General features: G+C 36.8%; 1 protein-coding gene across 3 annotated transcripts in view; it reads left to right on the plus strand.

Moving 5' to 3' along the window:
• The window catches only part of RABGAP1L (RAB GTPase activating protein 1-like), a 966320-nt gene that overhangs the window by 764404 nt on the left and 179979 nt on the right, over positions 1 to 21937 (plus strand). For all 3 annotated transcript variants that reach the window (XM_006887704.1, XM_006887703.1, XM_006887706.1), the window contains one exon: positions 12272 to 12400. In XM_006887704.1, coding sequence (XP_006887766.1) covers positions 12272 to 12400 — 129 coding nt within the window. The remainder of the gene's footprint in view (positions 1 to 12271; positions 12401 to 21937) is intronic.

Consider the following 21937-nt stretch of genomic DNA (forward strand, 5'->3'; position numbering starts at 1 on the left):
TTTCTAAGCCATATGCCTCTGAAAACACTATGAACTTGGAGAAATGATGATAGTTTTTGAAAGCATTAGGTCTTTTGTTCATAGAGTCACTAAGAGTCACATTCAACTTGATGGCAATCAACAAAAAGAACAGCTGATTTATTTACAAAGTTTAAGTACATTGTTTTTCACAAAAGATCCTTCCCATTTCCTTCACCACACCCACCCTCAAATTGTGCAGCCTATGATTAACACCCTAATTCCCTATGATTAACACCCTAATTCCCCATCCTTACTGTCTATTTCCCCCTTCACCCCCTCCCATCCTCATACTAATTCTAAAATAATGTATTTGTCCTTGTGGAACTGAGTTAGTTCACTCAGTGTAATGCCCTCCAGTCTCTCCTAAGTTAGGTAGTAATTTACAAAATGGTTGCTCCTACGTGCTGCATAGTATTCCATTGTATGAATATACCACAGTTTCTCAACCCATTCGTTTGTGGTTTAACATCTGGGCTGTTGGTGAGATTGTAACTCTTTTGCATTGTTTGTGGAATTGTACAATGGTACCACCACTCTGAAAGGCAGTTTGGCGCTTCCCCAAAAAGCTGAATGTAGAAATTCCATACCACCCAGCTATTCCATTGCTTAGAATATACCCCAAGACAATGAGAAATGAGGCTTAAATGGAAAATTGTACACCAGTGTTAATAGCAGCATTATTCACAGGTTGTTGTTGTTGTTAAGTGGCGACTATTTACCCTATGAATGAAAGACCTGAGCACTTGTATACTTTTCATCCTTTTTCCAGGTTCATAGGGTTTCTGGAGGCAAGCTATTATGGAAGTGGATACCACTTCTACACATGCCTTTGTTGTTGTTATGTGCTGTCAAGTCATTTGCGACTCATAGCGACCCTATGTACAACAGCCCTAAACCCTGCTCTATCCTGTGCCAATCACATTGCCTCTGACACACCCATCCCGATTACCCCAGTAACTGAATCAGTCCACCTCATAGAGGGTCTTCTCCTCCTGTACTGTCCCTCTACCCTACCAAGCATGATGTCCCTTTCCAAGGACCTGTCTCTCCTTACAACATGTCCAAAGTATGTCAGATGAAGCCCCAGAATCCTTGCCTCCAAGGAGTAGCCTGGTTTAAGCCTCTCTAGGATGAATCTGTTTGTTTTCTTGGCAGTCCATGGAACATTCAATACTCTTCTCCAGTACCACAGCTCAAAGGCATCAATTCTCCTTCTATCCTCCCTAGTCATTGTCCAACTCTCTGATGCATAACAAGTGATTGCAAAGACCATGGCCTGTATCATGTGGACCTTACTCTCCAGAGAGACACCGTTGCTCTTGAGTACTTTAGAGAGGTCCCTAACCGCAGACTTTCCCATCGCAATACGTTTTTTGATTTCCTGGCTGCTGGTGCCAAAAGTGTTGACCGTGGAGTGGAGCCGAGCAAACTGAAGCTGTGAACAATCTCAATCTCTTCACCATCCATTCAGATGCTACCGATTGGTCCAGTGGTGAGGATCTTTGTCTTCTTGACATTGAGCCTCAGTCCATACTGAAGGCTGCAGTCCTTGACCCTCTGCAGTAAGTGCATGAGGTCTTCCTCAGTTTCAGCGAGCAGGGTTGTGTCATCTGCATAACGCAGATTGTTGATAGGTCTTCCACCAATCCTAACGCCACGCTTCTCCTCATAGAGCCCAGCCTCTCAGATAATCTGCTCTGCATACAGGTTGAAAAGGTATGGAGATAGGACACATCTACACAGAGATACACATAGAGTTTTAATAAATTCATGGGGAAAATTTGTGTTAGTGTTTTGCTGTATGCCAAGCAATTTCTTAATTCATTTACTAGGCCTCTGGGTACAGGGGATACTTACATTCATGCCCTGCTTACCTTTTTCCCTTTGGATGTTTATTCTTACCTATTTTAAAGGAAGTAGAAGTAGGAGTTGCTCAAATGTCTTTAACTGTCTAAGTAATAATTACTAGTGTCATGTGTAGTAAAATGAAGACAAATTTGTACTACACTTGAAGATGTAATTAGTAAACATTTTCATATGATCGTTTAAGAGGATTTGTAGGACAAGAAACATAAATGAATAAAAGTATTTGGAAGAAAGTTCAGGGAGTTAAAAGTTAGTAGTCCTGTCCCTCCACCCTTCCAAGCATGATGTCCTTCTCCAAGGACCAGTCTTTTCCTGACCATGTGCCCAAGATATGTGAGATGGAGCTCAAAATCCTAGCCTCCAAGGAGAGACTTGGTTTCACCCTCTCTAAGACAGACCTATTTATTTTCTTGGCAGTCTATGGTATGTTCAAGACTCTTCTCCAGCACCACAACTTGAAGGCATCTGTTCTTCTTCTGTCATCCTTAGTCCAACTTTCTGAAGCATAATAAGTAATTGAGAAAATTAGGCACACCTTTGTTCCTAAACTGACATCATTGCTTTTTAGCACTCTGGAGGGATTCATGACAGCAGATTTTCCCAGTGCAATTCGTCTTTTGATTTCCTGACTGCTGGTGTTAAGACTGTTGATTGTGAAGCCAAGAAAGCTATAATTGCTAACAACCTCAATCTCTTCTTCATCTATCATGGTGCTGCCAATTGGCCCAGTGGTGAGAATTTTTGTCTTCTTTGATGTTGCACTTCAGTCCATATTGAAGATCACAGTCCTTGACCTTCTGCAGCAAGAGCTTCAGGTCCTCCTCAGTTTCAGCAAGCCAGGTTGTGTCACCTGCATATTGTAGGTTGTTGATGAGTCTTCCTTCAATTTTGATGCCACACTCCTCTTCATAAAACCCTGCTTCCTGATGATCTGTTCTACATACAGATTGAAAAGGACAGGATGCATCCCTGATACACTTCTTTCCTGACTTTGAACCATGTAGTGTTTCCCTGATCTGTTCTGAGGACTGCTTCTTGGTCCAAGTATAGGTTTTGCATAAGCACAATCAAGTGTTCTGGTATTTGCGTTTTCCTCAAGGTTAGCCACAATTTGTTGTTGTCCACATAGTCAAATGCTTTTGAATAGTCAATGAAACACAGATATTCTTCTGGTACTCTCTGCTTTCTGCCAAGATCCATCTGACGTTGGCAGTAATGTCTCTAGTGCCACAACATCTTCTAAACCCAGCTTGTATTTCTGATAATTCTCTGTCAGTGTACTGTTCCAGTCATCTCTGGGTAATCTTCAGCAGGATTTTGCTACTGTGTGATATTAGTGATATTGTTTGATAATTTCCACACTCTGTCAGGTCACCTTCCTTTGAAATTGGAACAAATATGGATCTCTTCCAGTCAGTTGGCCAGATAGTTGTCCTTCAGACTTCTTGGCACAACTTTGTGAGTACATACAGGGCAGCATCTGTTTACTGAAATATGTCAATTGGTATTCCATCAATTCCTGGGACTTTATTTTTTGCCCACTCCTTCACAGAAGCCTGAAATTCCTCCTTCATCACCATTGCCTCTTGCTCATATGTTGTTTCTTGAAATTCTTCTGTGTCAGCCAATTCTTTTTGGTACAATGACTGTATATTCCTTCCATCTTCTTTTAATGCTTCATGAATTATTTCGTATTCTGCCCAAGGCATCCTTAAGCATTGCAACTCATGGCTTGAATTTGTTCAGTAGTTCCTTCAGCTTAAGAAATGCTGAGTGAGTTTGATCATTTTGATTTTCCGACTCCTGCTCCTTGCACATTTAATCATATAATATTTTGCCTTGTCTTCCTGAGCTCTCCTTTGAGCTCTTCTTTTCAACTCCTTAACTTCTTGATTTCTTCCCCTTTCTTTGGCTTCTCGGTGCTCTAGTGTAACATTTAAAGTCACTCTGACATCTGTTTTGGTCTTATCTTCTTCTTCCTTCTTTGTAGTGACTTTTTACATTCTTCATGAACAATAATATTCTTGATATCTTCCCACAGCCCATCTGGTCTTCATTCATTAGTGGTTAAGGCCTCAAACCTATTCCTGAGTTCATTTTTAAATTCATGGGCTATAGACTCAAGGTCAAATTTTTATTCTTGTTGATATGATTTAACCTTCTTTAGCTTTAATTTGAACTAGTATGTGAGCAGTTAGATGGTCTATTCCATAATCAGCACCTGGCCTAGTTTTCACTGCTGATGCTGAACTTCTCCAGTGATTCCTTCCACAGATGTAATACCCGATTCCTGTGCATCATATCAGGTGAAATCCATGTGTATAGCCTGAGTTTATGTTTCTTATAAAAAATATTTGCTATGAAAAAATCATTGTACAGAATTCTATCATTCTATCCCCAGCCCCATTTCTGTCACCAAGTCCCTATTTTCCAGCTACTAATCTTTCTTCCTGGTTCCCATCTTTTGCATTCCAGTCACCCATTATTATTAATGCATCTTGATTACATGTTCGATCCATTTCTGACTACTACAGTTGATAGAAGTCATCTATTTTCTCCTCTTTGGCTCTGGTTGTAGGTGCATAAATTTGAATGATAGTGGTATTATCAGGTTTTCCTTATATGCATATGGATATTATCCTGTCACCTACAATATTGTATTTCAGAATGGATCTAGAAATGGCCTTTATAACTCTGAAAGTGAGCCCGTTTTTTCTCACCTTTTCTTCTCCAGCATAATAGATCATATGATAATGGGATTAAAAATATCCCATGCCAATCCATCTCCTTTTGCTAATACCTAATATAATATGTCAATATTTATACAAGCCATTTCTTTTTTTACAATGTCTAGCTTTCTTACATTCAGAGTTATTTTATATTTTAACAAGGAAAGTAGTCCCCTCTTTGTTGACAGTTCCACAATTCTGATATATTAATTAATTTAGCATTCTTCAAGAACTAAAATTGTGAAAAGCAGTTGCATTTTTGCTATTTTATTACTCCCTCACTATGGTTCTGAAGACAATATATATTCATTTCCCAGTTGAAGACTAGCCTTTCCAGCTCTAATTATTCCTCTGACCTAGTAAATTTCTGGGCAGTGAGCACTGATGGATGACAATAGTCTAGAAGCCAACAGACCTCATTTCAGGAGTTGGTTTGGGTCTTAAAATGTTAGCATGCCTTTAAGGGGGTGTATTTTGAAAGCATCATTCTTAACATAACAAGGTCATGTATAAGTATTCATACAAAGGTAATCCTAATTACAACCACTAATTAAATTATCATTCCTAAAGCCTTCTCATTGCTAGTTAGTATGTGTGAGAACTGGTCATGTAGCCACACTTGAAGCCATGTTTCCATTTCATAGAAAGTATCACAAACTCACATAGAATTAATATTATATTTTTGGACAAATGATGCTATATTTTTTAATGATGCTATATTAATACTTAATATTTCTGAAGCATGTATATTTAATAAAAACACGGTTGTATCTATGTCTCCAGAGTGATTAAAATTTTCTTAAATGCATGTGAGAGATATGTGTGTAAGAATAGCAAAAAAAGAATAAAAAGTAATAAAATTAATTGTATTTTCTCAGGATGGTTGTATTAGACTTATTTAAACATATGTTATGTCTCAAAAATGGGGATCCAAGGGGGGAAAGGCTTAGGAGCAAAGAGGTGAGGATCAGCATGGGGGCAATCATATGGTTGCATAATTTGATGGGTGGAGGGAGGAGGGTAAAGGAAATGGAAGTGATCCGGCAGCATCTAGAGAAATGGGGTGATGATAGGCATAATTCAACAGTGATTAATTTTATAAAATACTATAGATGAGAATGATTGTTAGAAACATAATGCAAATGAAGGATAGTGTAAAACACATTGTATACGAACTTTGTATGCAAACCAATATAAAATAAAAATGTATAAAAACAAATACGTCAAGTCTGTTAGACTTGTTTAAAAATCCTTTTCTTTGTGGGTCCAGTAAGTATTACTTTCATAGTAAAAAAAATACACACACACACACACACATAATGATAAAACTTTATTTTCTTTAAAGTTTGATAAATTCTTAATGAGACAGACAAGTATCTATATCCTCTGATTATAGAGAGAAAAGTCTCAGATAGGGTTGCCAGAAAATGGAGAGTTAGCCTGATAAGCCTAACATTAGATCTGCTTCTATCATTACCAAGACATTTGAGGTGATACTTCATGATTATGGAAGCTCTTGAAGATAGAAAATTAAAGGTACTTACTCGTCAGAAAGAAAGTAGAAATGTAGGGGTTTTTTCCCTAGGACACTGACTGGTAAGCATGATTTTTGCTTATGTGACTTTTGTTTACTGGTATATTTTGTTTTTCATTCACAATGAATCCTACTTACTTATAGTCTCTGAGAAGAATACATTGTTGTTGTTGTTAGGTTCTGTTTGGCCAACTGGGACTCATAACAACCCTATAAACAACAAATTTGAGCCTTACCCTCTCCTGTTCCTATCCTCACCATCACTGATACGTGCATGGCCAATTCGGTAAGGAGTAATGCCTCCAGCCCCAAAGGCAGGCAGTTCAAAAGATGAGCAGTCTCCTCCCTATGATTTTTTTTTCTTCTGAAAACCTGCTGGAGGGTCAGCTATGACCAATGGTTTGTAACAACAACAGTTTTGTGTGGGCAGGGAGAAGAATATAAGTTCTTATAGTTTTAGACTGCTTTATGAAATTAAAAATGTCAATGAGAAAAAAAGATATTTTTGTTGTTAGGTACTGCTAAATTGAATATGACTCACAGCAACACTGTGAACAGTAGATTTGAACCTTGCATTGTTCTGTGCCATCCTCAAAATCTGCCCATTTTTGCAGTCATTGTTCCTAGTTGAGGGTATTCATGTCTTTAAATGACTCTCTACATTTCTCCTGACAATATGCCCAATGACAGTTTCACCATCCCCAGCTCTAAGGAGCACTCTGGTTGCACTTTCTCTATGACAGATTTGTTTGTTCTTTTGGTAGTCATGGGACATGCAGTACTCTTCTCCAATTGCCAGACATTCAGATACTTAAGAAGCAATTGAAAATACCATTATTTGGAGCAGACTTTAGTCTTTAAAGAGAAAAAAAATGCCCACATCTGAGCATGTTTGAGCTACACAGTGACAACTTTTAAAATATCTTTTATATTTGTTTTGGAAATTACAAAATATATCCATATGCCTTAAACTAATTGCATTTTTTAAATACTTAAGGTTATTTCTATTTTCGTTGTAGAGACATATATACCAGGAATTAATCAGATTTAGAATTACAGTAGAATTAAAATTTAGAATTAGCATTATAAATTTAGAATTACAGAAGATTATTCCATTTTTTTAAACTTTATTTCAGAACTATTTATGTGGCATATATTTTCTTATTTCTGAGGCTAGAGAATTGAATAATATACAGTATCTGCACCTTTTTTACTAGCTATCCCTGGGTTCCTTGATCCATGATTGTCAGAACTTCTCTCTAACTAACCAGAATTGTGAAAGCCATGCTTTCAGGAACATCATCAGCACTGGTGGCATCTTGGAAAGAACAGCCCCAGAGTGCTCTGGTTGTAGGGTACAGAGAACTCAATTTGAGGTGAATAGCAGCTGCTCACAGGTAGAAAATTCCATGCTATCTCATAAATTCTGACTCATGTTGTTATCATGTTGATATCACTAAGTTGACTATGATTCACAATGACTTTGTGAAGAACAGAACAAAACCTTTCCCTATCCTGTGCCATTCTCATAATCTCTGCCACGTTTGAGCCCATTGTTGCAGTCACTGTGTTAACCCATCTCATTGAGAGTCTTTTGTCTTCCATTAATTCTTTTATTTCCTACTTCCCATGATATCTTCTTGTAAGGACTGGCGCCTTCTAGCAGCATCCCTGAAGTATGTGAGATGAAGTTTCACCATCCTTGACTCTAAGAGCATTCTGATTTCACTTCTTTCAAGACTGATTTGTTTGTTCTTTGGGTGGTCCATGTACCCTTTGCGAACACCGCTGTTCAAAAGCATCACTTCTTTTCTGATTTTCTTTACTCATTGTCCAACTTTCACATGTATGTGAAGCAGTTGAAAATACGATGATTAGGTAGACAGACCTTGACTTTTAAACTGACATCTTTGGTATTTAGTATTTTAAAAAGATTCTTGAGAACAGATTTTTCCAATGCAGCACATCTTTTGATTTGTTTACTGCTCCTACTTTGAGTTTTAATTATGGATCCAAGTAAAATGTACTTGTTAACTATCTCAGTCTTTTCTCCACCTATCATGATGTTGCCTGTTGCACCAGTTGTGAAGATTCTTGTTTTCTTGATGTTGAAGTGTAATGATTTTTGAAGGCTGTCATCTTTGATCTTCTTTAATAAGTACTTCACATACTTTTAATTTCAGAATTGTATCGTCTGCATACCCTATGTTGTTGATGATCTTCATCCAATCTTGATGCTACAGTCTTCTTTCTATAGTCTAATTTTTTTCATTATTTGCTTAGCATACAGATTGAAGGTGTATAGAGAAGTCTTGGTGCACAAGGTCCTGATTTGAAACCATGCCATATCCCCTCGTTCTGTTCAAATTACTGCTTCTTGATCTCTGTATTTTTTCGATGAGCATGATTAAATGTTTTGAGTTTCCTATCTTTTCAACATGATCCATAATTTATTATGATCCACATAGTCAAATGTCTTACACAGTCAATAAAACACAAGTGAACATTTTTTTTATCATTTAGCTGACAGGATCCAGCTGATATCAGCATTGATATCTCACATTCCGCCTACTAATGTCTAACTCATTCTGACTCATAGTGACTATCAGTGTGTTTCCAAGAGTATAATATGTATGAGAGGAGACTCCCCCTCTTTCCTTAGTGAAGGGAGGTCAGTTAGAACTGTTAACCTTTTGCTTAGCAACCTGACACATGCACTGTGCCACCTGGGCACTAGCTAGCAAGTTGTGCCTTCCCCCAGCGACCCCATGAGAAGAACTGTCTCCTACAGGGTTTCAAGCCCATGGATTTATAGAGAGTAGGTCATCAGGCCTTTCTGCCAAGAAGTCTCTTGGTGGGTTTAGAGCATCAACCTGTCATTCAGCAGCCAAATGCAAACCATCTACATCACCCTCCAATAATAAGTTTCTTCAGACTCCAGCTTTGCCTAGGAGGCCATTACTGGCTGGAGGTAAAATGTCAGAAGGTGTGTGATTCCCTTTCCTTGATCCTAATCTTTCTACTCTGTACGCAGTCAAAGGTGGAGTTTGAAATGAGATCTTGAGCAGCATTGAAAATTGGGCAAACACGCTAATGCCTGTAGGCGAGAGACTGTCCTCAATTTGCGGCATCCATTTCTGGTGGTTGGTCACCCTGAATATATAAAGGGACCCTCAGAGTTGTGAGGAAAGGGCTCACCTGACTCTGAAAACTCCATAACCAGCTTGTCTTAAATTTTTCCATGATTACCAAAAAGCTAATCACCAAAACTGGTATTACAAGTTTAAAAGGAAGGCTAGGGATGTGGTATATCTGGTATAACTGGTAGACCTGTGCTTTCCCAATAATTCAGCAGTAGATGCCTTAGTTTGAGAGGCCCTTTTTCGGGCTGAAGTTGTTACCAGTAACTGCCTTTTCTTAACTTAGTTGAGGTGAGTTGATACCATTCTGTCATAGTACTTCTGTCCACTCCTTCCTGCTGTCATGTTTCAGTTTCTATCACTGACCTTTGTTAACTGCATGGCACGTTTCCAAGGATCTGTGGGTGGGGAGAGGGAATGTAAATAAATTTTAAATGCACTGACGTTTGTGTTTGTTTATTTTCATTACTAACATTAGCTTAACTCTGTTAATGTAAATTATCCTTTTGTAGACCTAAAACTATAGTGGCCTAGAGTCTTGTGAAGCTACCTAGTATGTGAATCAAAGTCTTGTTTTTATGTATATCAAAAGACATAAGAAATAGATTACTCTCATTAATAGATAATACTTTTTTATTGAGTCCCTACTATCTGCCAAGGAGGAACTCTGGTGACCTGGTGGGTCAGGAGTTGCATTGCCAACTCAAAGGCAAGTAGTTTGAATCCACCCTCTGATCTGCAGGAGAAGGATGGGCAGACAGTCTCCTCCAGTGTGAATTCCAGCCTCTGAAAACACTCTGAGGGTTAGCTGTGAGTTGGTTCTGACCCAATAACGTTAACAGTAATAACAGTCTGCAAGGCATTGTTTTTGTCACTGTGGATAAAGAAGCAAAAAGATTCTAAAGCCTTGCTTTTCTGAGTGAATGGAAGAGGACAGATGTAAAACTAAATGTAACTATGTAGACAGTAAGGAGGGTGGAAAGCTGTTAAATGCTCAAAGTTAGAAAGTCTCACTCACCTCTTATATTTCAGCTAAAACTTAGATCACAAAACATTTACTATCTCATGAAGAAAGTCAAACTCAAGGAAAATATTCCAGGCAGAAAGAGCAGTATTACATACAAAAAAAGCCTTCAGATAGGAATGAATCTGATGTGTTTGAAACACAGAAGTCTGCTATGCCTGGAGTTTGGGAGGTTCAAGAGGAAGTTTGAAAAAAAGAGATATAAAGGAAATGGGAAAGATCCAGTAGGAACCTGAAAAGGTGGGGTAATAGTGAGCATAGCTCAATGGTGATTAATATTATAAAACCCAATTTATAGGAATGGTTGTATGAGACACAATCTATACAAATTTTGTATGCAAACAAATATAATTTTTTTTAAAAAAGTAACAATGGAGGGGATGCCAGGTCCCCAAATCATGTAAGTCAATTTAGGCAATGGTAAAGGTTTTGGATTTTGTTCTGAATACAGTGGAATAAGGACACTTGATTGACATAGTAGTTAAGTACTTGGCTGTTAACCAAAAGGTCAGCAGTTTGAACCCACCATCTGCTCTATAGAAGGAGAATGTGGGAATCTCTTTCTGTGAAGATTATAGTCTTGAAAACCCTCTGGGACAGTTCTAATCTGTCCTAGAAGATTGCTGTGAGTCAGAATCAACCTCCTGGAAGTGGGTAACGGGTACAGTGAAACAGAATAGCTGTGTAATCTGAGCCATTCCCCAGAGTATCATCTGGAGATTGGATTGTGGGAGGCAAAAACAGAAAATGAGTCGAGGGATGGCCCTGTTAAGAGGTGATGAGGGGATGGTGGTGATGTTGATGATGGAGAGATGATCATCAGAGTGGTGATGACAGGAAGTCAGGTCTTCTTGTGATTAGAAGTTTCTCTAATTTTCTTATACCCTTTCCAAAGTGCCATTTTCAAAGTGAATTAATTTTACATTTGAATTTCAATAAAATAACACTTGAAAAGATACTTTTGTCATGGTAAAATACATATATAAAAATGTTCCATTTGAACTAATTTTAAGTTCAAAATTCAATGGCTTAAAATAATGCTTTTTAAATGACTGTGTGTTTATAGTTTTATTATTATTACTGAAAGTTTTGGCAGTTACCATCTAAACAACTGCATTTTTACTTCTTTCTGTGTACTCATTCTATTCAACTCTATAATACCTTTTAAAGCCTTTATGGAGTAATTTTAATTAAAATACCTTTTGTCTTACAGTCTCAAAAAATTTACTACAGAACATACAATATTGCAAAATATAAGCAGAAAACAAAACCCATGATCTTGCTATCAAGAGATACATTTATATTATATTATTTCCTTTCACTCTTTTTTCTATGTAACAATATACTTATTTCCAAAAGGTCATAATTTTTTTGAGGTAGTGTGTTGTGCACACAGTACTTTGCATTAGCTCCGTAGTTATGTAGCTATGTCATTTACTATTTCAAAGCTTTCATTAGGTACAGCTTAGATTTCTTCTTTTCCTCACCTGTACTACTGCTGCTGTTAGCCATTATGTCATTTGCTGTTTATTATATAACTCTGATGCTCTTTGATTGTATGGTCTGTGTCTTCAGCTAGCTTTCTAATAGTGCCCATATAATAAGCCCTGAATTCAACTATTTCCTCACTTACCCTTTTTGTTTTCTCAAAGCTACAACTCGGTAAGCTTTGACAGAATCTATCATTCTCATTTTCAGTTTACATAAGTTAAATGTGTTCATTTGTTAATGTAGTCTTATAGATTTGCTTTAACTAAAACTAACTTATATTTATTTCTTTCAGCTTATATAGTGAAGAGGTTAGAATTATTCCCCCTGACCCCAAAAAGAACATGTTTGGAGCTAACCTAAATCTTACTATAAAAATACGTTCAGGATAACAATGGAAATTCTTACTGCAATATATTTGCCCTTAGTGTAAACTGAAATGCAATGATTCTGGGTGATTATTTTACAGACCTCAAAGGAGGATCTTCTGCAAGCTGATTTTGAAGGTGCTTTGAAGTTCTTCAGAGTTCAGCTTCCTAAGAGATACAGGGCAGAGGAAAATGCAAGAAGATTGATGGAGCAGGCATGCAATATTAAGGTAAGAAACATGAGTTTATATACAATAGAAGTGGAACTTGCAAGTAAGAGAATGTGGCAAATTACGTAAAAAACATCCTGTGTATGTTGCTGAGTTTTAGCTGTTTTAAGGTGATATACTCTTTATCAGCTGGGTTCTGCCTGTTTTCTAACTAGCTAGTGTATATATAGTGCTGCACCTTCTAGTAGGACTTCTAGTAGAAATCAGCAGTTGCTGATTGAAATAATGGTAAGATAAACATTTATCCTATAGATGTGACTTAGAATGGACTGCTGTGATAGTGGTTTCCATAGCAGCAGACTGAGTATTTAGCAGTTGCCATCTGTTTTAAGGTTATTTAGGACAAAGCAAGAAACGCTTGCTTTCTTTGAGAGACTTGGAGAGTTTTACGTCTTGGTTCTCATATCCTTATGCCACAACTGCCAAGTGTCTATGGATACATTGGTCTTTGTCATATGTCTGATAAATCTAAGCAGATCTTGTAAGTTACTTTAAAATTGAGATTACTGTTCATAAAGGTGTGCTACTAAGGTAACAGCATATATTTTTTTAAAAAAAGGAATTGATTTGCTGATGTTAATTGTTGTATATCTGTATTGTACTAGTTGATCTTATTTAACCATGATGTAAATATAAATTTGGTCATTTTACAAAATGGATGAATATTTCCATTCAGATGGTCCTTACTCTCACAGAGGTAAACAGTACACAATAAACACACTCATGTCCTTATTTAGAACATAATAAGTAGTTATGAAAAGAGCAAAAGACAAGGAAGATTGGTGGAGGGAGAGAAGGTTGTAGTTGTCAGTGAATATTGAATAATCAGAGCAGACCTCACCATCTCAATGAAGATGGGGTACAGAGTTGTCGTGGAGATGTTTATATTCCAGGAAGAGGCAACACCAATTCAGAGGACATCAAGCTAGCTTACTCATGCCTGAAAGATTTGAGCAACAGTAAGGAGGCCAGAGTAGCAAGAGTGGAGTGAATGAAAAGAAGAAAAGTAGGAAAGTCACCCTGCTCACAAAAAGCCACAAAGTGCAGACCAGAGTAATGAATTGGGCCTCACTTTGCGGATATGGAGAGCCATTGCAGGGTTGTGCAATTTTTTTTGTTGTTTGGGATTTTTAAAAAAATTTATTTTAGATTGGGTTACATCCAAAATTTGTATACATTATGTTTCACACATTCATTCATTCACATTGTGTTTCATACAGTCAATCCCATACATTGTGTTTTATAAAATTAATCATCTTTGATATACCCACCACTACCCCATCTATTCAGGTCTCCACTGGATCCTTCCTAATTCCTTCACCCCCTCCTTCCACCCACCAAACTCTGTGACTTCGTAATTTCTCCCCTTCCCATTCTCAGCCCCGTACCTCCCTTCCCTTCCCCTCTTGGGCTTTCATGCACATCTTACTAGTTATCCTTAAATTTTTACTATAATGGTCTTAGGCAGTAATTGTCCTTATGAGACTGAGTTAGTTCACTTAGCATAATGCTCTCTAGTCCATATGACCCCACTCTTCCACTGCTAGTAATATACCCTGAGGAAATTACATCTGAGACACCAATGGAGATTTGTACATCTGTGTTCAAAGCAGCATTATTCACAATTGTTAGAACATGGAAACAGTCCAAATGTCCATCAGCAAATGACTTGATTGAGAAATTGTGGTACATTCACACAATGGAATAGTATGCAGCACTCAGGGGCAGCAATTTCAAAAACTGCAGGGTTTTGAATGGAGTAGTGGTGTTTTCTGAGGCTTTTTGAAGAACTGGAGCATCACTGTGTTGGGAATGGATTGTAGGAAGAAGACAGGTGTAGAACCAGGGAGACCAGACAGACTTTTGCATTAATCCTGTTGAGAGATGATTATAGGTTGAACCAAGGTGATAGTGAAAGTGACGATGGGAACTGATTGAAACCTGAATATTATTTTAAATATTTTCATGATATAGTAGATGAAGTTGTTAAGAAGAAAAGTAAAGATATAAATTAGGTTTTTTTGAGCTAAGCAACAGAATAATGAGTTGCATCTACTTTTTAAGCTTATTACTCAAAATATAATTTGATACATACTTTATTTAGATACCATATCAACTGTAGTTTTTTTGTAACACTTTTAGCCTAGAGCTGTATTTGTAATGATCTATAGTTTTTTTATCATTCTTGTGAATTTCTCTATTTTCCTTTTCTCAAGTGATATCATGCTAACTACTCCTTTTATACAGCCTTTTCTTTCACTCAACTTATTGCATGTCCATTATCTGATCACTGATTTTTCCAGCCACTCCTAACCCTTCCCTCTCTGGCAATCATAAACAAATATTTCGTTCTGTTTGTAGTATTTTCCTTGGATTTTTTTTAAATAATAGACTTATTTATTACTTGCCTTTTGCTATCTAACTTATTTCATAATGTCCTGGCTCTGCAAAATGCTCTTCTGGTTCATCCATATTATGAGTGTCTCATAAATTATTTGTTTTTCTTACATTACATAGTAGTCCATTGAGCATGAGACCAAAGTTTGTTAATTCATTCATATTGGGTTGTTTCCATCTCTTTTCTGTTATACATAATGCTGCCATAAACATGGATGTGCATTTATCAGTTCAAATCCTACATTGATTAGTAATTTCTTCCCTTGGTAGCTAAACCTTTGAAAACCTGCATTAGGGTTAACGATGAGGCACATAACAACTACCACCTAATAATCGAATTACTAAATCGAATGATATTTCTTTACCCAACATTTTAAGGAGGCAACATTCTATTTCCACAGTTGCACATTTTATACTCCCCATCATCAGTGTATTAAAGTTGCAGTCTCTCTACAACCTTGCCAGCATTTGTTTCCTGTCTTAATTTTGCTTTTATTGCTGGGGTGAGATGTAATCTCATTGTTGTTTTGATTTATGTCTCTATCCTGATTAGCGAATGAGAACATTTCCTCATATGTTCACTTGCCACTTGAATGTCTCCTTTGGTAAAGTGTCTTTTGTGTCCTCTGCTGCTTTTAAATTGGATTGTATGTTGGTTTGTTGTTTAGACATTGAAGCTTTCTAAGTAGTCCTTTGTCAAATATGTCATTGCCAAATATTTTTATCAATCTGCAGATTCTCTTTTCATTCTTATGGAGAAATCGTTCTTGATGCATATAAAAATTTAATTTTTAGAATGTTCTATCATAAAAAAATTTTTAAAAACAATATTCCATTATCTAGTTTATCTTATAATGTTTGTGGTTATGATTTTTATTATTATTGATAGGTTTTTTAATATCATACATTGGACCACTGTGTTTGCCCCTGTTGTTTTATTGATCTTTTAAGTAACATTTTCTAGTAACAAAGGTGATATACTACTTTTGAATAGAATCTATTTCAAAGTAATTTATAAACTTTAAAAAACACAATTCAGTGTTGAAAGTCAACAATAAAGAGGAAAAATTATAATGGCTTTTCAATGAATTGTATCTTTGAAGATAAAATTTTCTAAAGTTATCAGGGATGATAGACCTTAAATATATCAATCCAGAAATGCAGATTCTTTAAAATATAGTCCCTTCAAAATGATTCTCTCATTAGCAGGGTAAAATAATTTAGCCTAGGCCACATCTGTTTGTACTTTGAAAATATATTCTAGTGGGGATGAGATCTTTGATTAAATCTTGTGAAGGATGAGTTTGGAAAGTTGGCATCAGTCAGTTGATTTTTCCAACACTGTCAGAGAAAACTGTTGTGAACTGGGACAATACTGTAGGAATTCATTACAATAAAATATTCAGTCTTAGAGAAATTAATATATAGCTAAGGTGGGAAAAAAATGAATGTGTCAAGGGACATTTAACAGCACTAGTAAATAATGATGGGGGGAAAAAACCAAGGAAATGATCCAAAGCTGTGACATGTACAAAGGAAGAATTTTCTTCATGGAATTTATTAAATTCCTGGAAGGATGGAGACAGCTAATAATTGCAAAATGATTTATCTTGTATTAGGCTGAGTGGATGAAATTACCAATTTTATTGGCCAAACACATTCAGGTATATAATTCAATATTTTTGTCTGTGTGTAGTTTATTAGGCACTTTTTGTAAATGATAAAATCTTAACATTTTAAGACATTCACATATAATATATAATACCATTAGGTTACATTTCTCTGATAAAAAAGAAAAAGTATACCATGTCTGTACCTAAGATTATTATATTCACTTTAGATCTAAGACAGTATAAGCTTTTCTTGATAATTATTCCCCCAAAGCTGGAAATTAAGTAGTTTTCTGTTTTTGTTGGCGTTTTAATTTTTCTTAAGTTGATTTTTGTTGTAAATGTCACATATAATGGACACCATAGCAAAATTTATAACATTACCCAAAATATTATTGTTTAATATTCAAACTAGAATGCTTACAGATATAAATTAGCTTATTTTAAAATTTTTATCATTGAATACAACAAAACTTAATGGTAAAAAATTGTAAAATATAGCAGACACTCAATGGTTAAGCTTTGGACACCAACTGAAGGGTTGAGAGTTCAGATGAACCTAGAGGCACCCTGGAAGGCAGTCCGGTGATCTGCGTCTGAAAATTCACAACCTTAAAACCCAGTGGAATACAGTCCCACTCTTCACATATGGCACCACCATGAGTTGGAAGTGATTCTATAATGACTAGCAACAATTGTATGTCAGGAACCTTGTGAGAGGACTTAGTAAGGTATATGTAAGGACTGGTGAAGGATGTTCCATGCAGAGGCCCAGTGGTAAGATAGATAGAGTTGTCCAAGACTAAATGCAATTCATGGTTGGACAGTGAGGTACAAGGAGGGAGAGAGAGTAGAGAAAATGGATAAGAGACGAGGCTGAAGAGATAAGCCAGAGGCAGACAGCTTGTGCAGAGCCATGTAAGCCATCATAAGCAATTCTGATTTTATCCTCAGGCGGTATATAAGAGTTTTAAGTCAGATGCAGACATGATCAGATTTCTATGAGTGGAAAGGTGTTCTAGCTGCTGTGTGCTATGTATATAAAGGGGTCAGATCAGATACTGGTGGCAGACCGTGTCAGAGGCTGTTGCAACAATTCAGGTGAGAAATGACTAGAGTGCCTGCCTAGTGGACAGATTCTAGTGGTATTCTAGAGATAAAATTAATGGGTCCAGTGATTAAATGTGAACACTGAGACAATGGAAGAAAATCAGTGATGAAACTCATACTTTTACTTGGCAACTTGTTGTAAACCACGGTGAGATGGGGAACCAAAAAGGAGAACATAGTGGAAGGGGAGAAGACAACAAGTGAAGTTTTGGACATGCTATGTTTGTTGTGCATATATCAACCAAGTCATGTTCAAATAGAAATATACAACACATTATCATGACACAATGACTATCCCATTATGTGACATTCTATATCTCTGACAATAATGGAAAATCTGCTATCTGAATATTTTGAGCATTAATGACATATCCAGCAGTAACAAATGCTGAGTTATGAAATGAGAGTAACATTGGCTGTGATGGTTGAGGTTATGTGTCAACTTGACTGGCCTGTCATTCTCAGTGATTTGTCATCATCATTCATTTTATTATCTGATGTAGTTACCCTCCGGTTTTGTATAATGATTATTTTCACGTAGTGAGTTAGTCTTTGGAGCTTAACTATGTTGATAAGTGAGGGGTGTGTGTGTGTGTGTGTGTATATATATATACAGATATTTAAGTTAGATCTGGGCTAACATTCAACATTTGTCTAAAACTGAAAACATGCATTCCTCCTGAATTGGTAGTTGTGGTGGCTTGCTGGGTCGAGGAGTTGAGGCTGGAAAGCAGAAGAATGGCTGACATGATGGATTATGTACTAGAGGAGAGCAAAGTCAAAAGAGAGTCTGAGAGGCTTAAAAGATGATAGGAGAGGCAAACTGAGTTGAAAATCATGGACTCTAGGAAGAATAGTGAACAAAAAATTTTTAGTGGTTACTTACGATGAAACAGTAACAGTAGTAGTAACAAAACCAGTCAGTATCAGTCCAGGGCTCATTCCTATGAACTGGATCATAGACTTACTTCCACTCCCTAATTGTTTAGCCCATTCTGACACCAGCAATCCCTTCCACAGCACTCTGACTTCTTCTCTGCTGGATTTAGTGATTCATTGCAGTACCCACACCCAACTCACAGATCATACGCATGATCATAGGGTCTATTTGGGAAGTAATAAATCAGGATTAGGATCAACTTGAAAATAACAAGAACAACTAAGGAGACATAATATACATCCTCAATGTATATAGTGGATAGTTTGCAACCAAGAGTTCTCCATTCCTTCTTGCTTATGCTCTTCAACTCTTGTTTTTGCCCTGCTAAAGCAAGTGTTACAGCTCTTTAACTCATCAGACCTCTGTTTGAAGGTGCCCTACTCTACCAGCAAGTCTTCTGCCCAAGATCTCTTGCTGCTAGGTTAGTGCAGGCACCTTATTCTGTTGACCAAGAAGCCCTCTACATCCACTTTGAGCTGGCCCCCTGTATCTTGCTCCATCTGCTGTCTTGGACTATCTCACACCATCTCCAGTGGTAACAGCTTGTCTAGTTCTACGAACTTTTCAGTGCAGGGACTTGAGGCCTTTCTTAATAGAGGTGAAGTTTTTGCTCAACCTCTGTGATACTGACTCTTTGAAACCTCATTGGATGATAAAGTTGAGCCATCCCTTTGGTGGGCAAGAGCCAGTTTATTTGCATAATCATATCCAGTTATTTTTTAGAAATAAGATACCATGGCAAGAAAGCCACTTAAAAGCCATTTACTGTACTGCATTATACTATTTTTAAAAGCATCTGTTCTTTGAAATGTTTTGTATTTTAGAAATAATTAAGTGACATTAGAAAGTAATACTTAGCTAATCTAAGTATTTTCAGTTGTCAACTGAGATTAGTGACAGCAATATCCATTGTGTTATCCACAGCCAATTCCTTTGATTTGTTTCTCTTTTCTATTTATTATCTATTATGCCATTAACCCTGGCAAGTTACTTTGATCACATTATCAAAGGCTTAGTATGTTTTGTAGAGATAATATTGTTGTCATTATTATGTTCAGTCAAGTCAGAACTTGCTAATAGCTGACCCTCCAGTGGGCTTTCAGAGACTATAAATTGCATGGGAGGAAACTGTCTATCTTTCTTCCATAGAACTGTTGGTAGATTCAAACTGATTGCCCTTAGTGAGCACAGGTGCCATTGAGTCAAGTACAATTCACAGTGACCCTGTGAACAATAAACGTGAACCCTGTGCTATCCTCTAACATTCTCATCAACTGTGACACACTTTAGCCCTGTGTCCATCTGTTTTGTTGAGGGTCTTCTTCTCTTTCACCAACCATCAACCTTTCCAAGCATGGTGTTACCCTCCAAGAAATAGTTTCTGCTAGAAACATGCCCCAAAGTATGAGAAACAAAACTTTGCTATCTTTGCCTCCCAGGAGCACTCTGACTGCACTTTGGCTAAAACATATCTTTTTATTCTTTTGGTAGTCCATGAGATATTCCGTTCTCTTATCCAACACCACAACTCAAAGACATCCATTCTTATTGTCATTTTTATTCAGTGTCCAGGTCTCAGATGTGTAGCAAATAACTGAAGAGATCGTGGCCTGAAAGAAATACTCTTTAGTCTTCAGACTGACTGACTGACATCATTGTTCTTTGGTACCTTGGAGAGATTGCTGGTAGAGGCTTGCCCAGGGCAATATATCTGATCTCCTGACTGCTAGTATCAAGAGTGTTGATTATTGATCCAAGCAAGATGCAATAATTGACAGCTTTAGTCCTTTCTCTGCTATCATGATGTTGCCTTTTGGCCCAGTGGTGAACATTTTTGTCTTCTTAAGGTTGACGTGGACAGAGACAATAAGATATGGTGGGATAAGGAGGGCTCCAGAGGCTAAAAGCAGAGTCCTGACCTGACCTCCATCTCACACAACAACACTGTTCTCCCCCCACCCCATGCTGGAGAGAAAAGCTAATAGCCTACTTCAGAAAATTCTGTTATGGCTCCATTACCTACCTACCATGCTGGACTGGTAGAGTAGAATAATACAGTGAGAATAATACTGCCAGAGTAGAATAATACACTTTGATCTTGCTCCCCACAAATCACATTTTTCATAAAAGGAGAATGGTGAATGAATTTATTTAGAAATTGAGAGGTATTTTTCTCTCCGAGACCTCCATGTTTATAACCATTGACTTGAATTTACATATTTTAACACAGTTTTTACACCGTAGTGAAACAATAAAGGATATTTACATTCAAAACAATTTATCTCTAATTTATATATGTGGTTTGCTATTTCTTGTTGGTTATTGTCGAGATGTATAAACAGGAATGTGGTCTCTAAACAGAAGCTTTCTTGAAGTGAGCTGGAAACTGACACAGAAGCTTTTGTCAGCTCACTAGATCTAGAACATGTGCCCTGATGGGTGTTGCGGAAAGGGCTCACTTTTTATGAAGCCACAGCTCATCTTCCCTTCCTCCATTGCACTCTCTACATTGATGGCAACAGTTTGAGTTATTTGGTTTAAAGTATTATAATCTCCTGCCAAGTAAATGTTTATGATGTTATAAAACATGTAGATAGTGAAAATGATGTAATTTATCTATTAAAAACATTTGCCTCTTTTTTTTTCTTTTGAAGCTGCTGTTAACATTGCTAATTCTTGTTGTACATCATATTTGGGGCATTGCTTTGTTCTTGGAGTGTTTTCTCTTAATCCAGTGAGGAGAGGATATAAAAATGTTGGCCAGATTCTGAAGCAGTTAATAACAAGTAGAGAAAACAGACCACAGCTCCAGCTCCAGTTATCAAGCATCATCCACATAATTCTCAGTGCCTAGGAGTCATGTGTCAGCATATTTAAAAAATTCTGCTTTTGTGGCTGTTCCTAACCAACTAGAATTCATTTGTCTCCTTCACCTATAATTCCACCATTCCACCTTCTTCTGCCAGTTACTTTCTATCCACTAATAAGGGAGAGAGCCATATAGGCATTTTTAAATTAACTCAGTGGGTAAGCTAGGTATTGTGTCATGACCTACTCTCTGTAAATTATTAAATTCTCCACACATCACCCTCTAATAAGATAAATGGTTTATAAAATGCATTTCCTTATTGTTGTCTTTCATTTTTAAAAGTAGAAATAAAAACTACTGAAATAACATGTTATTCTGTCATATAGTTTCCAAAATTAGTACCCTTTTAAGTACATACAAATAATTAACAATGAAAAACTGCACTTCAAAATTGCCATCACAACTGATAGTTTTTCTCTCTTCAAATCTATTAAGTATTATTTCTTTCTTGCACAAAATTTCCTTGCTGCAGTCTTCTAAAGATTTAGTAAGAAATGGAAGTTTTCATATACCTTTGTGCCATGTTTTGCCAATTACTTTGTATACAGTTATGATTTATATTTATCTGTGTTAGAAAATAATGGTGTTAAAACAGACATTTGGCAGGGGGG

Source organism: Elephantulus edwardii, unplaced genomic scaffold (genome assembly GCF_000299155.1).
Source record: "Elephantulus edwardii isolate Elephantulus edwardi_28Jun2011 unplaced genomic scaffold, EleEdw1.0 scaffold00061, whole genome shotgun sequence".
NCBI lineage: Eukaryota > Metazoa > Chordata > Mammalia > Macroscelidea > Macroscelididae > Elephantulus > Elephantulus edwardii.